Source organism: Coccinella septempunctata, chromosome 2 (genome assembly GCF_907165205.1).
Source record: "Coccinella septempunctata chromosome 2, icCocSept1.1, whole genome shotgun sequence".
Taxonomy (NCBI): domain Eukaryota; kingdom Metazoa; phylum Arthropoda; class Insecta; order Coleoptera; family Coccinellidae; genus Coccinella; species Coccinella septempunctata.
In genome coordinates, this window is record NC_058190.1 from 50,802,328 (window position 1) to 50,822,242 (window position 19,915).

Sequence of the window (19,915 nt, forward strand, 5' to 3'; positions counted from 1 at the left end):
AATTATACCTTATGTATCCTCAAATGGCTCATTTGAGATTCCTTGGCGCCACCACAGTCTCCTTAAGTACTCTAAAAGAGTTCTTTTAGAGTTCACTGTCTATAGATGATCTAGTCATAGCAGACGAGATGTCTTATATGAATGCGCCATCTAGGGGATTACTTTTAAAGTATTAAAGAAACAGAAACCCTTAAGAGGACAGCGCCATCTATTGATTTTTACCTCTATTTCATAATTTTAGTAGAGAGAATTCTGTAAGTGAGACACGAATTTCAAGTGCTTGATCATGGGTGGCGCATCCATTCTGCAGTTTTCTTTACAGATTCACACTTACTTCCTACTCTAATTCATAGAGGACGCATTTTCAAAGTGCATTTTCAAACTAGTTAGGCTAGTTCCGAAGAGATCTATATTTTGAAATTGGGACAAAATCTGGCAAACTCACAAAGACACCAATGCGAAACCTCCTCTGGAATGGAATAATTCTCAAACCTCCAAGACTGAGTTGATGAAACCTACAATCCATCGATTCGTTTCACGAATAGATGGCAGTTTCATATAATTATCGATCGGAATCCATAAAATTGGTCATGTCATTTACCAAGAACCAACGAGAATGCAATAAATGGGGCTACGTCTTACATCATCTGATGATAGTTGGTAGTTTTGCACGTCATAGCCAGTTGCAAGATATGTAATCCATGGATTTCACAGTCAAACTGAGATCGAAAAAAACTATCAAATGATTAGTTATGTTTGGATAAATATATGTACCGACTGAGGAGGTCCCTTTCTCACTAAATACGTTATCTGTATTTTTTCTTTACCCTCAATGAGATGAAGCTTAGCATTAAAAAATAACATTCAACTTAGTGAGTTTTTGAGTTCGGAATGTTTGAACTTCGTATTATGATTCTAGGTTCGAATTTCTCCAAGTCATAAAACTCTTTTACAGAACCTGATTTGCATGAGGTGAGGAATAAAAAATTTATTCCAAAATGAAAAAAAAAATAGTGGAATTTGCATCAGCATCAGGTAATAATAAACCAATTCGCATTACGATCTCGTTCAACTTATCGAGTCCCCCTTTTTCGATTGTGCTGGATCTAATCAATGGGTTCTTGCGCAAAGTACACTCCGTTGAAAGGACGGCTCCAGTCGCGATTCGAATGCGCCAGCTCGCGAGTGTCCACCGACGGAATTTGATTTTTTTCGCTGAAAAACGCGGACAGGCCGTGACAGCCTGACGAATGAACGATTTTCCGTATTTTCCGCGGTGAAAGTCACCGGAAAAACAAGTGCCATATAATCCGTGTCCATTGGAAATCATGTCAACTCTGGAATTATACACCAAGGTAACTGGATAAACTCACCCTTTCTGCGTGCGTAACTGACCTACGGAAAATTCATCAATTCCGGAAAGAAAACACCAAAATATTTTCGGTATATTTTGAACAGCACTCGTTTGTGTTTACTAACAATAAATATTCAATAAGCGTAGAAAAAATCCCAGAAATAAAATATGGAAACAGATTTTGACAGTATCGATGAACAGCTGATTATTGTAGTTTTTCAAATTCTTCGATTCTCGTTCTAGAAAATATTGAAAATTGAATGAAAAGAGATCCTGAACCCATTTTTAGTGCATAAGGGAACATTTTTTTCATGTATATTGACAGAACTAGCCAAAATATTCTGCATATCCCGAGAAGAATACATTATATTTCTTCAATCATAGCCTACGCTTCAAATTTTGCGTTCACATAAAAATGGAATGATCGAAAATCGTAAAAAAAAGAATAAAAATTCAATTTCGACAGAATGCATGTTTGTATTCATTTATCGGCTGCATTTCTAGCACAAAATTACAATTACATTGAAAATAGATCGAAATCCATTCGTCCACTTTACAAGAAATTTTTTTATTGATAATAATGAACGTTTAAAGTTGATTCCGATATATGTACACATTGTAAATAAATAGTTGCGAAAAAATTCGAGGGGTGATTCCTTGTTATGAAATAATGTGGGTCTGCTTACATCCTGGTTTCTTAGAAACCAGAAAACTGACAGAAGTGACACTGAGCAAACCTTCAAGGAGAGTGAGGAGACAAAAAAAAAAAAAATTGGTGCTGTTTCCCTATAATTGCAAGGGGTAGAAAAAGCCACCCCTAAAATTTGTTCCTTATTCATGTCATACCATATAAAAATTAGGTTTTGATAGCTTGATACATTTTGAACGAAAATAAGTTCTACTGTAACTTCCTAAATACATAAAAACAGTTTCAGATGAAAATTCATCAACTGAATTAATAAAATGCTCACTTTTATTTCTTCAACAATGGCAAAATATCGAATTCAATATCCCAGTGCTTAAGTTGTGATAAAAACAGGAAATGTTATTTTTTTAATAAACCATAACTGATCGTTTATTGATAATGGAAATCCAGAGATTACTTCAGTAATTTCAAGTAGGTCAGTAATGGATCTAACTGCAGCGCGTTGAAATTAACTCATTTTCCTGTGGCTTATTTTTTTTCGTTGAATGATAATTTTTTGTTGTCACCACCAATTTCAATCTCAATTCAGGTAAAACAATTAACGTATATTGCAAAAAAAATATTAGGTGAAATTTTTCACGTATTTTTCAAAGTCTAGTCAAGAAAATAACAAACGAAATGATCTTTTTTCACACGAGCTTCGATGAAACGAACACGACAACCTTCTCAAATGTAGGTATTCGATGTCCCCGTCAAAATTCCAGTCTATTTGGAAAACAATTTGTTTCGAACGTTTCGACCTTGCTAATATTTATCCATTCAAGAATATCACCAATATATTTAAATAGTTATGCAGTTCTGTTGTATATTAGTTCGTGCCACTAATGTCGCCAAGTCTAGGCACCTTTCTACACCGAGTTTTATGAGTCACATAATATGGCAGAAGATAACGATTTTGAAGGTGCTATAAAACTGTGGCAATATTTGCTCAATGGATGACGTATGAATTTCGATTCGAAAATCTGATGCGAGAACACTTAAAAGTGGAGGAGAGAGATAGGCAAATTCGTTTGTTATTGTGATGCAGAGTTCTGATGATCTTTGAAGAAAATGTTGATCCAAAAAATTGTCCAGAAGGAAAATAATTCAAATAGTTCTTTTTGTATTGTTTGATTTCCTCTACTGTTAAAATCGAAAAATTCTGTTCTCTTATGTTCCATCAAGAAACGATTCTGAATTGATGTGGACGATACTTGATGAATGATTTTCACAAACATGACTTGTTTAACTCAGACACATGTTTCGCTATCACAATGGCATCTTAAGTGAATGAAGGTAAACTGACTTTACCTACCAAAACATGACTTACAGACCGGATTTCCCCTAAATGGTTAAACAGAAAATAATTTCCTACCAATTCCACATTCTACACGAATACGAATCAAGAGAGCTAAAAAAATTATTAATCACATCTCAATCTTATCATATCAGGAATATCATAGTAAGCTCATAGTCAGAATGGATAATAAACTCATGATGATATATTTATTGCTATATTTGCTATAGTAGGGATGCTATAATTTTCTGAACGTCATTGTTAATTTCGAACTCATATTTTATTGAACTGAAACGTTGATTTGAAAGGTTATTGAACAATGAACAAGGAAATTTGAAAATTGAACCGATCTGAAATTGAGACATGTGTAGGGGAGACTAGGGAGCATTGATACATGGGGAGGCTTGATACAGGCTTATATCCGCGATCTGTAGCCGTTTTCAAAAGTATTATACTAGTGAACACTATTCTTTGGCAGAGGGCATTGCGTGACGTTAATATGTAAGGCTAACAGTAGTTTGTTTGTGAAATATTCAACGAAGAGTGTTTCGAGGTGAGAAATTGTAAGTTTTTACTCAAGTTACCTAAGGGTTTTATGATCATGCATTAATTCTTCGGCATAAACAAACATTTCACTGGGAAATATGCATAAAACTACTCAATTTACAGTTTTATTCGCTTTTCAAAATATATGGGTATAAGATGAAAACATAAATCACCTTAAAAATTGCTTTCAGGGAGGTTTGAGACATTTGTCGTGGGGAGGCCTGATACATGTATAATCTTCAAAAAATATTCCGTAGCTAGTTGGATAGGCCTACATGAAGGCGTCTTCACCATCCAACATATCAAAGGGATTTTCAAAAACCGTACAATCCCCATGTATTTAACGAGGCCGACTTTTCTTGTGTGGAAGTGACTAACTGACAATTTCCTGATTTTTCTACACCTATAGGACCAAAGCAAGCCAGTATCATTGCTGACCTACCTACTGAGCTGAATAATCCTCTCGATTACTCTCCCAGTACATCGTATCAATCCTCCCATATGTGGGGAGGCTTGAGACAGTTTGCATGTTTTTGTGTTTAACGTTCTGTACAGAATAAGATGTTTATGTTTTGCGACTTCTATATTTATTTTGTTGAACGATTAATTGAAGAATTATATAATATAAGAAAAGTCCTGCTTCTTCATATAATTCCGTTTCCAGAATAAAAATTCCAAAAAACGTATCAACCCTCCCCAGTCTCCCCTACAGTGTTTTATAACTCGTAATAATAATCAATATTCTTAACCGAATGTCCCATGTAATACAAAAAGTGTACTGAAGAAAAAAACGAAATAAAATAAAATAAATGTTAATTTTTTCCATTCAACTCTTCAGCAAGTGAATTTTAATCCTTGATATCCCCATTTCGCAAATCCTCTGATATATTTTCGGAACAATAAGTAGGTAGATTACCATTTGGAAGCTACAGTGTTCTACAAATTTTATCTGAATGCGATATCCTTATCAATAAACTGAGTGTACCAACGAACAAACCTTCTGACAAGGATATAAATGTATCTATTTACGTGTAGTGTAATTAGCACCTCCTGTACCTCCTGTACCTCTAGCATACCGCCTGAGTTCATTCGATACAAATTTGGGGTTTTCGTTTCTCTGCTTTACAAAAACGATTTATTACAGTCATTTAAGCTCAATACCGTTATCCTTTGAGTGTGGGAGGATTGTTGTTTATCGTACTTTCATTTTATTGGGGAATCACAACACGTACTCAGAGGTTGACATGTTAAATTGTGATATGATCAGCTACAGACAATTCGTTCACTGAATCTACAACAGCCAATAAAAGGATATTCGTTCCTAAACGAAACCAATCTAAACACGTGGATAAAATTGGAAAAAGAATTAAGACTTGACCTTGCAAGGGTGCACAATGTAAGTTTTTGAGGTAATTACCGATAAGAAATGTAGAAAGTTAATGCATTATCACACTAAAACTCATAAGCGTTTGAATGATCATTTCCCCTAATTATTTCATACCGTATGAGTTATTGTTTCGACAAAACAACAAACTTTTGGTTTCATTAACTTTCCAATTTGAATAATTGGAAATTATTTGGAATGGTGAACTAATAGAAATTAAATACGAGGTGTCCAAAAAAAATATGCGTTCGAACAAAACGCTGAAAATTTATTCATAAAAGCCCAGACAAAACATTTTGTCTAGAAAGCAATTCACAGATCTTAGGTATCTCCTGACTAAAATTGCGAGCTTTAAAGTTCACCTGATGCTTATCTCCCACATTCTAGATTCTCATTCCACCGAAATACGAAAGTGAATGCTTCCAGTGTTCCAGTGAAGCTGAAACTGGTTGTAAATATTGAAAGGCGCAGTATGAACCTTTAGATGGAGAAGGTTGGACAAAAACGTGTACTACGTTTGTGTCCTACTTCATCTCGCAAAGCATAACCTTTTAGATCGTCCAGCAGACTCAAGTAAGCGGTATGTGATGAATGGAAAAATGTTTGTTTTGATTTACGATGAACGACTTTCCTTTCAACAATGATACGTGTGGATTTTAACGATTCATTGTCCCAGAATTTCTCAGAATAAGACGCTCGAAATTTCATCATTATTTCCAAATTCATCGGAATAACCAACACTTTTCGAATCAATATTGAAAAAAAAGGCCCGAGCCTACTTTTTGTTGAACAAATGCAGTAAAAAATGTGTGCGTTCTCTTTATTGAGTAGATTTTGACAAGGAGCCTTGAAAACTGTGTGATTAAGTGGACACTGAAAATTCAATTTTTTGCTCGACTGCCAAGCTTCGTCATTGCAAACAATTCAACAATATCTGATTATTTTTGCATTCTACTTATATTTCAATCATTCCAAAGGATTCATTACCTCTGTTTGATCCAAATTTGTCCCCGCATCAAACAACTTCGTGAATCGTTTAAATGAATCTTCAATTTTCGTTTTAATGGCATAGTTAGACATTGATGGTTGGTAACCTCCATACGTAAATGAGGTAAAACTCATTTATAAAATCGATAATTAGGTTGAAATACATTTGCAACATCCATGCTGGTTCTACCATTCTATATATATGTAGATCAGGATGGTGACACAGTTTCAAGTTGAACAGGAAATTCGATGCCGTTGAGGTATATTTGAAAATCGATATTAAAGTATATGTGTTCTGGTTTGAGTACAAGGGAATAATCAATATCAGTTGGATGTAAAACGAAACATTGGCATTAGAAAGTGGGACAGAATAATTTGCTAATTTACGAGTATAATTGTAGATTGATTATTTCATTCTCGATTTATGTTCTAAGTGCGAAGATTACGGTTTTCTCTTAATATCAATATTATTCGGTTCTTCTGTGACTGACATGGAGGAAATAATGTCTGCATACTGTTACTCGATGAAATACAGACTAATTTTGTTTAATCATTTTTCCTGAGATTTTCAGTGCTTGCAATCGAATTTTAACAACAATGCTAATGCATGACCATCGTAGGGTTAAAAAGACGTTTGAAATGAGCTTTTCGTAACAATGGAAAGAGGGATATTACAAGAAGTAGAATAAGCCTTCCGCAAAGACACACAAGATGATTAACTTCAGACTGAAGACTGTAAAAAAACTATCAATCTCACGGCAATGAGCTACATATTATTCTTGGAACATCGGTGTCGGTCTGAAACCTGAGGCGAAATATAGCATGAAGAAACGATTCAGCATGCTCTTCGTGGTTTCGTATCTATCCCAAACCTGATTTAGGTACATATTGGCGGGAGTGTACTAACATCACGTGGGTTGATGAACTTGACTCGGAATTTGTCAATTAGTACCTTCAGATAATAATAAGAAATTCAAATTTACATACATTTCATTACATTTCTGTAGAAAATTAACTAATGAACCTTTTTTTTTTGGGAAGAATTACCTACAGGCTGTTCTACGAGCTCTATCTTTCAAACAAAATCGATAATATCTGGTAGTGATCATTTCAATTATTCGAATTACAACTCAACAGAATTCCCTTGCTCATGGAGAACAATAAGACGTTGAATTTCACACAACCGTTCATTCATAAAACAGAATATCCATACCAAACTTTCACTGAAAATTCATTTCATCACAATGTTGTGTAAAGAGACTTCCTAAATGCATGGGAAACAGATTCCGCCCGAAGCTATTGAGATAATAACTGAAAATTGGCTTTTTTGTTATGCCAGCCTATTGTTAGATTCGCATGGAATCTAGAGAGATTGATTGTATCTAGATCTGCGGACTGTTGAATAAGATCTCAAGGAAACGATCGAGAATGAGAGGAAACACAGAAAGAATCTGTAGATTGAAGAGGAACACATCAACATAACCTCTTAACAGTTCAATGAAAATATTACCTAATTATACTTTCCTATGAACACATTCAATGATACGCCATTGAGAATACATATGATTTTCAGCAGGAATTTCCTTCAGTCGGCAGGAAATATGCTCTGGATAAAATAAAAATTTTCCTATTGATTTGTGGTAGGGTTTTCTGATAACAGCAATTCGCGACATTTTGATCAGTTATATCGATTTAACTGTGCAACAAACGACCGAAAAGTGGTGATTTCATGAAATTTTCCGACGGAAAATGGAGGATGTTGGTTGAGAAATGGCCCTTTTAGACCTCGACCTAGAGTTTGAGATATATTTCGTTTATTTTCTTGTGTATTTAGTTTTCGTTCGTTTGGTGTGGTGGGAGGAAATCGACAGAAAAACAACGGAAATGACTAGAACTTTGCTACATAAATTGGTGAGCACCTCTAGTATGGTGGAAAAATCCTATTGAATTCCTGATTCTCAATGAATAATGTTCAGTTCAAAATATTACATTTCTTTTTTGTTCTGCCCTAATCATGTTCAAATTTGTGCGCCTTCTTATCAGAGACAAATATTCTTGGTTGTTCAAAATAGATACTTACCTTTATCACTGCGTTTTTATATCGGTACTGCGTCATTTCCATTGTTTTTTTACTCGTAATAGTTGGTAAGAAATTTCGAAATTGTAATTGTAATTAGTTAGCGGCCTGATCAAGCATATAGTGGATTTTAATTGGAGCATTTCTATCGAAGATTTAGTTTTGAAAACAACGAAGATCATTGAAGGATTGAATTATTGCTCATTACGGTTCACTGAATTTTTTTCTAGATTTTTCATCAATATTAACGAACCATATCTCTGAATTAAATGATAAATAATAGTTTAATACGCTTGCAAGTTAGATTTCTTTTGTAATTATTTTTGTTTTGATCAAATGGGATCATTTTTTTTTCGAAAAAATCTATTGGGCAACTAACTTCGACTCTTGTTCCTTTGAATACATTAATTGACATTTCCTGTAAGACGAGTGGTATTTTCTGAATTTTCAATTTACTATAACCGTCCAACGCACTGGTTAATTTTTTGTACACTGTCTGAATTTTTCTGAGAAAACGTAAGAAAGGTACAGAGCTCCCAAGGCAGCTGTTTGCCCATATCTAACACTCAATTAACAATGAAACAACAAATCTGTTTGCAATAAGAGCAATTTCCTCAGACTTTCATTCATGTTCTCGATGGTCTCATTACGCTCGATGTTTTCCACCCCAATTTTTCGAGACTTCCCAACCGGAATCAATTTGCAGGGCGCCCGAGTATGGATTCCCCATCCGGAAAACGTGTGGGAAACGGCCGAACTGAAGGAAAACTACTCATCGACCAAGAAGACCCTAGACGTAATCACATTGAACAACGAGACCAAGACGTTGAACGTAAAAGATGAAGAGGCACTACCGCACCTCCGCAACCCAGCTCTCTTGATAGGCGGAAACGATCTCACATCTCTGTCCTATCTGCACGAACCGGCGGTCCTCTACAATTTGCAAGTGAGATTCTGCGAGCAGAGAAACATCTACACGTACTGCGGCATCATTTTAGTGGCTATAAATCCCTACGATGATCTTCCCATTTACGGTGAGTAACAATTATGAACTCTGAAAGGCCAAATCGATCGAAACTTCAACAGAGAGATTATTCGTGGTTAAACCTTCAACTCTTGAAATGATCACCTGAATATTGTAGGTTTTAAGGGGGGTTGCGTTGCACTGGGACCTCAAGATCTATTGTATCCCCCATCACTACTGTTTTCACCGCTTTGTTGTCAAGTTTCTCGTCCAAAACATTTTATGCGTTGTCTTTTGGAATGGCGAGGCATTCTTTTACCAGGTGATTTGCAGTTTCCTCCTCCCACCCACAGAATCTGCTTTCTGAGATGTACTCCAAGGAACTCAGTAAGAAGGTGTAGCATATTCTTGCTGAAATCTAGATACTTCTCAGATCTCACACTGTTAAACTCCTCAGGGAACTTTTTGGAGTGACCTATCCTGGGAATATTCCGCCAAAATGTTTCTCAGATTCTTCCTTCTCCTGAGAGTCTTTCTTGTAGGTTCACCTTTTTATACCAGGCCTATGAAAGGCTCCATTCTTCTTTGCTACTTATAGCATCGTGTGAATGTTTTCTTTTTCATCTAAGTGAAAGAGGCCCAGTCTCTCTAATTCCTAGATATTCCTAGGGTGGCCTCATGGGCTGATCTATCAACCCCAGGATGAAGAGGTGTGCCCTATTCAGAGAGAGTTAAAAATCGTAGCAGGTTTCACTTTTGGAGTATCACTAACCAAAATATTTTCCAGCTAACAGGAAGTCAAAGTATTTCACCCTGATTTCCTTAAGAAAATCTGAAGAGATTTATTATTTCATAATTTTCCAGATATCGATACAGTTCAGGCCTACAGGGGTCACGCCATGGGCGACCTGGACCCACACATATTCGCCGTGGCCGAAGAGGCTTACACAAAGCTGGAACGAGAACAGAGAGACCAAAGCATCATCGTGTCCGGAGAGAGCGGTGCTGGAAAAACAGTATCAGCGAAATACATCATGAGGTATTTCGCCACAGTTGGAGGTAATGCGATAGAGACCCAGGTGGAAAAGAAGGTTTTGGCCAGCAGTCCCATCATGGAAGTGAGTATGTACTCCTCGGAATGTCACTTGACGGCTACGTAGTGAAGGTGAAGGCGATATATTTCACTTCACCACCTTTTCCAGGCAATGGGAAACGCAAAAACGACGAGGAATGACAACAGCTCCAGATTCGGCAAATTTATCGAGCTGCAATTCAACAATCAGCTGCTGATTTGCGGGGCTTCTATGAGGACGTATTTGCTGGAAAAATCCCGGGTAGTTTTCCAGTCCAGGGGTGAACGAAACTACCACATCTTCTACCAACTATGCGCTGCAAGAAATGAGTTACCAGATCTACGTTTAGGTAAGCTCACATTTCATGTGAAATAAATAAAACTAATTCCCTCATCTCGTAAACTCATTTATCTTGCTGATTTCAGATCATCAAGACAAATTCAACTACCTGAATCAGGGAGATAGTTCAATCATCGAGGGCGTAGATGATTACGAAACATTCCAGGAGATGGTTGGAGCTCTCAAAATTCTGGGATTTTCTGAGGAAGAAAAAATCGGGATGTTCAAGATCTTAGCAGCTTTATTACATCTGGGAAATCTCAAGTTCGAAGAGGCCATCGTAAAGATGGGGGACGAAGATGATATGGAGGGTTGTGCTATAGCGGTGAGTGAAAATAAATCATCAACAACTTCATGGGTGTGATTTGAAAACGCATAAAAAAGTACAAACGTTTCCAAAATGAAACTTATAGGGATGACCACATTATTTGATTTCTTCTGTGGATAAACAGCCATTGGAACTACTTGTTATTTGAACTATTCACCATTCCAACTACGGTTCATAAGAACTGTCATACACCAGAACTATCTCCCATAAGAACTACCAGAAATGCTAACCCAAGAGCTTTAGAAGTCTGCCAATCTACCGGCTGATTTTGAATATAGTTATAACATATTGAACTGCCCTAACAAATTAATACTTTCAGTATAGAAATGAATTAACAATGCCCTTTTCTCAGGAAGACCACCATTTCAAGGCATTAGCCGATCTTCTGGAGATCGACGCCGAGGAACTGAGGCAGTGGCTGTGCATCAGAAAGATAGTTTCGGTCCGCGAAGTCTTCCTCAAGCCAATGTCCGTCGAGAGCGCCAAGGCAGCCAGGGACGCCCTGGCCAAACACATCTACGCCGAACTCTTCAACTGGATCGTGCTGATCCTGAATTGCGGCCTGGAATCGAACATGCCAAGGCACAAGTTCATAGGCGTGCTAGACATCTACGGCTTCGAGACGTTCGAGCTGAATTCCTTCGAACAGTTCTGCATCAACTACGCGAACGAGAAGCTGCAGCAGCAGTTCAACCTGCACGTGTTCAAGTTGGAACAGGAAGAATACGTCAAGGAGGGGATCGAATGGAAGATGATCGACTTTTACGACAACCAGCCGTGTATTGACTTGATCGAAGTCAAGTTGGGGATCTTGGATTTACTCGACGAGGAATGTAGGGTAAGTTGAGTTCATTTTCATTTTCAGAGGTTGAAGGAAGCTTGGTTCGTTCTGCAATCGCAACTCAGCATTAGGAATTAGATATCTGCGAAATATTAACAGGATTCTTCCACAGATGCCCAGAGGGACAGATAGTTCATGGACGGAAAAATTGTACACGAAATGTGCAAAGTATTCTCACTTCGGAAAAGGAAAATTCGGTAGATCGGCCTTCACCATCAGTCATTTCGCCGGCAAGGTAGAATACGAAAGCAATGGATTCCTCGAAAAGAACAGAGACACAGTGATCGAGGAGCAAATCAACGTCATCAAGCAAAGCAAGAGTAAACTAGTCAGCAGGTGAGGATTATTAAAACTTTCATTAGTGAACCTTCTTATTTTTGATAGCATGATGATATTTTTTCTGCATCATCCTACCAATATCATTCATTGAAACTTACCCCTTAGGCTCTTCTGTTCAGACGCCCAAAAACAAGCCAATCCAGGCACTAAAGTCAAAATAATACCATCCAAGCCGAAACCCGGCGCGCAAAAGTCCCACAAGAAATCCGTCGGCTGCCAATTCAAAGATTCGTTGAGCAGACTCATGGATACTCTCAACTCCACGACACCTTACTACATAAGGTGCATCAAGCCCAATGACAACAAACATTCGTTCGAATTCAATCCGAAAAGAGCAGCGCAACAGCTGAGGGCCTGCGGAGTCTTGGAAACCATCAGACTGTCAGCGGCAGGGTTCCCAAGTAGATGGACCTACAACGAATTCTTCTGTCGCTACAGGGTACTGTGCAAATTTAAGGACGTCGATAAGAACAACATGGAAAAAACCTGCGAGAACATCATCCGACAGTACATCAAGAAATCCGACATGTATCAGTTCGGTAAAACCAAAATTTTCTTCAGAGCTTCACAAGTGGCTTACCTCGAAACTCTCAGAAGCGAAAAACTGAAGAGATGCTGTATTATTATGCAGAAAACGGTGAGAGCATTCATCGCTAAGAAGAAATACCTGAGGATCAAGCGATCCGTAATGTTATTGCAACGTTACGGAAGAGGATACCTTGCAAGAAGGTTTGCTAAAACGTTGTCGATAAAATTATAAATATAACTCATTCTAATTCTTTCAGGTTAGCGACAAGAATCCGAAGAGAACGAGCTGCAATTATGATACAAAAACACGTCAGAGGCTGGATACGAAGAATCCAGTATCAAAGGCTCAGAAAATCAGCTATTGGAATTCAAACATACTGTAGAGGTTACTTGGCAAGACTCAAATACTTGAAGCTCAAATATAACGCAAAGGCCACCATAATTCAGAAACACTGGAGGGGTTGGTTGGGAAGAAAGAGAGCAGATAGGATTAGGAATCATATCGTCATTTGCCAGGCCGCCATTAGAAGGTACTTGGCCAAGAAACAATACAAGAAACTCAAGATAGAAGCTAGGTCAATAGAACACGTCAAGGCTCTCAACAAAGGCTTGGAGAATAAGATCATAAGCCTACAGCAGAAGATTGACGAATTACATAAGCAGAATAACGCTTTAGAAAAGAATAACAACAACTTCACCAAAGAAATAAAAGATCTCAAGTAAGTTAAACCCCATATTATTATTAAGTTCGATTTTAATAAATTTTTCATATTTTTATTCCAGGAACAAAATGACAAGCTTCAAAGCCCTGGAGATAGAAGTTAAGAACCTAAACAACTTGGTCATAGATAAAAATAAAATTATAGATGAGCTGAAAAACAAGATAACGACGGAAACAGATGAAAAGATGGATCTTGTACTAGAACGTGAAAAATTGATAGAAGAAAAGAAACAGGAAGCCGAAGAAAGACTTAAACTTGTCAAAGAAATAGAAAGCTTGAAAGAACTAGCGAAAACCACCGAAAAGAATAGTGAATTACAGCTGGAGAATCGTTTGGAGGAAGAGAAAAATCTCATGATGGACGAAAGGGACAGCGACCGACAGGCTTACCAGAGGTTGCTACAGGATTATCATGAGCTTGAACAGCGTTATGAGGAGTTGGAGAGACAGCAGGAGAACAGGACAGTTTCGCACCAAAGGAATATAAGCGACGTCAGCAGCATCACTACTCTAGATATCCCTGAAGACCACGGTTATGGTTCAGTTAGATCGGCCAGTTCAGCGTCTACGAATAGGGAAAGGGTAGACAATATCGATTGGAAAATTGAAGGTAATTATTCTTTTTTAAGCATCCCTTCATGTCTATTGAGCGATTTCATTCTATTTTGCAGCATCGTCAGAGAGTAGAACTCCCAGCTCAAATGAGGAGACAAGGATCGACGTAGAGCAGAAACTCGACCTTGGCCTCGTGCTCAGACTCCAGCGTAAACTGGCTGAGGTAGAACGGGACAAGCTGAGAATGGAACAGCGTCTGGAAGAGCTCGATAATTCGCCCAAAGTAGCTGATGCTATGAACGCAGCCAGGGATTCTTTAAGGATATCGGAGCTGGAGATGCAAAACTCAACGCTCAAAACGCAGTTGCTCGAACTGCAAAACAGCATCAACGAAGGCACCGCCAAGGCTCAGCTTTTGGAGCAGCTGAAGCTGGCACAAAATGAGCTGGAAAGGAAGGCCGAGGAGATTATCCAGCTGAAATGTGTTCTTGCTAGTCAAACGAATAACATGAAGAGTATTGTCAATTCCAAATCTAGAATAGGTAAGGAATACTTTCATCGCCTTGGAACTACTATTCAAATCAATTATCTTCTTGAATCTCATTTAATTTTACCTTACATAAAAACACACAGAAGGTTGTGAAGATTTTTAGATCTAGGGTATCTGTTTGCAATAGTTGCTTTGAATAGTATTATCTTTTCGGCAATAAATCAACTAATTCGATCTCCCTTACCAGACACAGGTTTAATACATGACGAAGAGGGTGAGTTGCCTTCTGCATTGTCGTTATTGTTCTTAAAATTTTTATTTCTTCCCCGATTCTTCAGTTTCGTGCATCTGCATGTCATGGATATATTTTTTTAACCTCCCTCTTATAATATAGTGTCTAATTCGTTGTGTTTGTGTGAAGTCTCTTCAGACTATTTTGTGTGCCCTTTTTTTGTGAATACGAGAACTTTCAAGAGGGTTTTTCAGCTAATGGATTGCTGCATGAATGTTTATCTCGATTGGCAACTCAATCTTGTGAAATATCTGGTATCAATCATAATTTATCATTTCTCAGGTGAATATATTAATGAAGATGGTGAACTGGCTCTAGCCTATGAAACTCAAAAGACGATAAACAAACAACTAGAGTTAGAACTACAAGATGAAAAGGCCAAATACAAGGCTTACGAGAAAGAGTACAAATTAGAGATAGCTAGACTTCGGGAGGAAAACGAAGAACAACAAAAAATTCTGTCCGCAAACCTCGTCAATAATCAGCAAACCCAAAATGAGATATATTTGCAACATGAAATAACTAGGTGAGTACAATGGTAACATATCCATGAGCAAATGCTCTAGGAATATCATGTTCCAGGTTAACGAAGGAGAATTTGGACCTGCTCAACCAAAAAGATGCAATAAGCGAAAGCAACAAGAAGATGAAGAGACAACACAAGTACTTAACGAAGCGTTTCAAAGATGCTGGTATAGAGATAAACGATACACAGATAGATATCGAATCCACCGAAAAGAAAGATGCCGTTGTTAGTAAACCAATACGGAAGGTGTATGCCTTCAAAAGACAAGAGAGGGAATATCTTGGCATGTTTTCTTATCCAGCAGGCGAAGAGGCTAACATAATGAAAAATCTTGTCATACGTGAGTATCGCTCCAAATATCTGGTGTAAAAGCAAAGTGAGAACACCCAGTAATAGGTTGTGATGAAAGCCCATTTGTCATTCAAATCAATAAACACTTTTACTACATTTTCAGAGCTCAAACCAAGGACAGCTATCACGCTGCTGCCGTGCCTACCTGCTTATATAGTTTTCATGTGCATTCGCCATACAGATTTCATAAACGACGAAGAAAAAGTTAAGAGTTTCCTTTCGTGCTTTACCAACGCTGTCAAGAAGGTAGTGAAGAAAAGATACGAGGATTTCGAAACTACAGTGCTTTGGTTAGCGAACACCTTGAGGTAAAAAAAAAGGATTCGAACGATTTTCGTGATACTACACACATTTCTAATCGCAGATTGTTGCACAACATGAAGCAGTACAGCGGCGAAAAGGCGTTCCAGCATAAAAATACGCCGAAACAGAACGAAAAGTGCCTGAGGAACTTCGATCTTTCCGAATATAGACAGCTACTTTCGGATATTGCAGTTTGGATATGTCAAGGTTGAAAATATTGAATGAATCACTAGCAGGAAACTGGAGATAGTGACTGTTGTGGGTTTCAGGTTCGATAAAGAGTCTCAAGAAAACGGTGAAGGGCCTGATTGTGGGAGCCGTCCTTGAACACGAGGAAATACAAGGTATAAGTGGCAACATTCCGGGAGCGATGAGGGGCAGGATAGGAAGTGTCACAACTCCAGGATCTCCGACGCAAAAACCTATAACGCAACTGTTACAGGAACTAACAAACCATCATAAGGTGAGAAAACGAGCATGTGAATTTGAAATTATGTGATACTAATTCTGAGGGAGCAAATCTTCTAGTGACAATGGGGAATACTCCTCAATTTGGGTTATCACAGCATATGTTCTGTTTGAACTGAATAATTATGAGTTTCTTCCATGAATTTTTCAAATGCACCGCGGAAACTATTCAAAACCATTCTTCAAATATGAAGTTTTAAAATTTAGATCGCTTCGTTTCTAGTTTACTATTTGGCAACAGCGCCATAAAAAGATCAATGGCTTGTTTATAAAATAACAGCTGTTGATTTACAGCAGCATAAGGCACACTCTCTGGCAAGCTTCAACAGTCAGAGGCCATAAAAATCCCATAATATTTAACGACCTTCCTCCTTCGTCGCAGACTTCATAGACAGCCATCTTTGTCTATCTCATCAAGATAGTGTATTTGTTGTACTTTATTATTAACGCATACATCAGTCGATGTTGCCAACTTGTGCAATAGAAACGAATCACTTTAAATCTTTCATTTTTAAGTACTTAGGAGAATTTTTTTTGGAAAACGGTTGAAATAGTCATTTCAAAATGTGACGTTTCAAAGATATTTCATCGGGTTTGTTGTGACCGTTCGGTCTTGACGAATTTTTAACCGACCCCATTTTTTTGGGAATTTTTCGAAGGTCAACTTTCGAGTCGTTTATCGTCTTTGTCATGTATGTGCCTGTCAATGCTCCGCTACTTTGGTGGGCGCTCCCCCTAAGATACAATTTTATATAATACATGAACCTTTTTCCAGATTCTAACCTTTTATGGAGTAGACACCGAAGTCATCTCGCAGATCTTCAGACAGATATTCTATTTCTTGTGCGCCACCAGTCTGAACAACCTGCTTTTAAGGAAAGACTTGTGCCATTGGTCCAAAGGAATACAAATAAGACACAATCTGTCCCACTTCGAAATGTGGATCAGAGATAAGAACTTGGACGTGAGTTTATCGCGATTCTTCCCCGGCAAAAACTTAATCTCCAAATTTTTTCAGGAGACATGTGTGCATGCCCTCAAACCGATCATACAGGCTGCTCAACTTCTCCAGGCCAGGAAAGAGGAGGAGAAAGACGTACTCAGCATCTGCGACATGTGCAGCGACTTGACCGGTCACATGATATGTAAAATACTCAATCTCTACACGCCGGTCGACGAATACGAAAAGAGGATCTCCAAGAACTTCATTCAGAACGTCCAAGCGGAATTGAAGCGTAGGCACAAGCCGGAAGAGGTGAGACGAACGTGTTACACAAACCGATAGAAGGATCTAAAAATCTGCTTCTCTTACAGCCACGTCTGATGGAAGTCAATTTCCTCTATCCGCTGAAATTTCCGTTCAACCCATCCGACATTTGCTTCGAACGCATCGAAGTACCAGAAGTTCTGGATCTAGGTATTTTGGAGAAGGTTTAAATTCTTCCTCCAGCTGCGTATTAACCTATTATGCCATTTTTGCCTTTCGTTTCCGTTAAGATTGTTCGTTTTATCCGCGTATGGTTTTTATTATAGTTGTGAATGTATATTTTTAATATAAAAATCTGAATTTTCGAAATTCTTCCATTTATCTTCTTTGAATTAGCGATCATATCGAAGTATTTCCGCTGCTTGACTAGGTACAATCTTCATCCCTGATTGATGATTAGGAAAAGTTATTTTTCTAAGTAGCGAATACTTTTTAGATTAGATTGAGTACCTATACGAATATCCACTAGAAATTTCGGGTGAAATGGAAAGCAGTACAAGACGTTCGAAGTCATATAGAAATAATAGAAATATTATAAAATGAATAGGGCAAAGAAGTAAAAATATTTTCGAAGCTTTCATATCGAGTGAAAAGGCAATAAAATAATTACTCTTCCCTTATAATGTACAAAAGCGAGCAAAAACTCTGAAAGTTTTGAAATTTGTTTAATCTTTTAGAAGTATCCCAATGAAATCGGCGGTTTTCATGAAGATAATTCACGAATTCTAAAAAAATTCCATTCTCCTAATAATTTAGAGATCTTGCAGTTCACATATTGAGTTGAGAGGTTCTCTCCCTAACCTCTTAACTTAATTTTCTTATTTCAAAATGAGTATCGCAGCGAGAAAAATGATGAATATCATTTAGGCTATTCGGCTATGTACTTAATAGAGCTTTATCAAATGTAAATATAAAAGAGTTGATGGATTATTAGCGAATTAGGAAAATATCATTACTGAAAGGACGTTTTACAAAACGATCATTATTAAAGTTATTAAATTTGCCTGAAAAAATTCATCGACGGATGAATACTTACCAAATTGTATTTATAATCAAAGTATCCGTTGAAAATGTGGATAATATTGGTGAGATTGTAAAGAAGACTGGTTTATTTGCTGTGAAATGTGAAATGTATAGGAGTATTCTATTGACCTGTTGAGTCTGAAGAATTTTATTGTGTTAACCATTACCTGATGAAAATAAAGAATATTTATGAACCAATTTTGCAATTCTTATTACAGCTTAGTTCTTCTTGGCTTTTCATTTTACGTTCATTCGAAAAACCTGCTTTTACCCTCCTCACTCAGTCTCTTAATAGTATCGCTAGTGAAGAGGTTCTAGGATTCTCATACCCAACTCCCTGTGTGTGACTCATACACAGGGAATTGAAAACCTGAAGGCCATATACCACAATTTTTCCAAAAAATAATATGAGGAATCTGTGGTTTAGCTTGTTACCCTTAATTTTTTCAGAATTATAAATCGAAAAAAAAACTTTTCATTCAAAAAAAAATAAAAAAACTCACGTGAAGTCAGGATCTTTCGCGCTAGTTCAAGTTCATAAACAGAACGGTCTCCTATACAGCTACTGAGCACGCCCAACTCTGCTTGTCCCCAGAAAAAAATTATTTTATCAGAATGATGGATTTTTTAAATTTTTTGTAGTGACACGAATTCTACAAAATTCTTTGTAGCGACACTCCAAAACTAGTTACCGAGTTTCAACCCAATTAGAACGGTATTTTTTTAATTATCGAGGAACAAAATTGCAGATATCTACAGGGTGTTAGTGAATAAGTGCGACAAACTTCAGGAGGTGATACTGCATGAAAAAAAAATCATATGATGTGATATAACTCTTTTCCGCAAATGCTTCGTTTTCCGAGATACGTGGTGTTGAAGTATTTTTAAGAAAAAAATGGCACGCCACTGAATATTTCATTTTTGAATTCATTTTGAATTCTTAGTTCAGTTCGTGACAAAAAATCTCTCATGTCTTTATTTCGTATGGGGCGCCGTTTTTGTGCAAAAAAATAAAACATCTTAACGCGTATTTGTCGTTGCTTTAACACATTATGTAGTAGGGACGATGTTTTATTTTTTTGCATAAAAACGGCGCCCCATACGAAAAAAAAACATGAATGATTGTTAGTTTGAAATATCTAAGTGGCGTATACCACTTTCTTCTTGAAAAAAATCT

The 19,915-nt window shown here is 37.3% G+C and overlaps 1 protein-coding gene across 4 annotated transcripts; it reads left to right on the top strand.

Annotated features, from left to right (window-relative positions):
* Positions 1-1,143: 1,143 nt before the first annotated feature.
* LOC123306293 (unconventional myosin-Va) lies at positions 1,144-18,024 on the top strand. Of its 4 annotated transcripts, none has more exons than XM_044888207.1 (20): positions 1,144-1,355; positions 9,037-9,364; positions 10,159-10,412; positions 10,497-10,716; positions 10,793-11,031; positions 11,387-11,872; positions 11,988-12,211; positions 12,320-12,943; positions 13,000-13,461; positions 13,526-14,073; positions 14,135-14,560; positions 14,756-14,782; positions 15,083-15,326; positions 15,383-15,666; positions 15,781-15,985; positions 16,042-16,187; positions 16,250-16,443; positions 17,224-17,412; positions 17,467-17,703; positions 17,763-18,024. In XM_044888207.1, exons 1-20 carry the CDS (start codon positions 1,329-1,331, stop codon positions 17,883-17,885), a joined length of 5,487 nt encoding a protein of 1,828 aa, XP_044744142.1. In that variant the 5' UTR covers positions 1,144-1,328; the 3' UTR covers positions 17,886-18,024. The 4 variants fall into 4 exon arrangements, with proteins under 4 accessions (XP_044744142.1, XP_044744143.1, XP_044744140.1 ...); XM_044888205.1 differs by lacking the exon at positions 1,144-1,355 and adding an exon at positions 8,009-8,164; XM_044888208.1 differs by lacking the exon at positions 14,756-14,782.
* The last annotated feature ends 1,891 nt before the right edge of the window (positions 18,025-19,915 follow it).

Excerpts from the sequence above, each read along its gene's own strand:
- LOC123306293 (XM_044888205.1), top strand. The coding sequence starts at position 8,024 with ATGGCCCTTTTAGACCTCGACCTAGAGTTTGAGATATATTTCGTTTAT. Across the intron at positions 10,413-10,496 it reads CCAGCAGTCCCATCATGGAA|GCAATGGGAAACGCAAAAAC; the intron begins GTGAGTATGTAC and ends CACCTTTTCCAG. Across the intron at positions 14,074-14,134 it reads TATCGATTGGAAAATTGAAG|CATCGTCAGAGAGTAGAACT; the intron begins GTAATTATTCTT and ends TCTATTTTGCAG.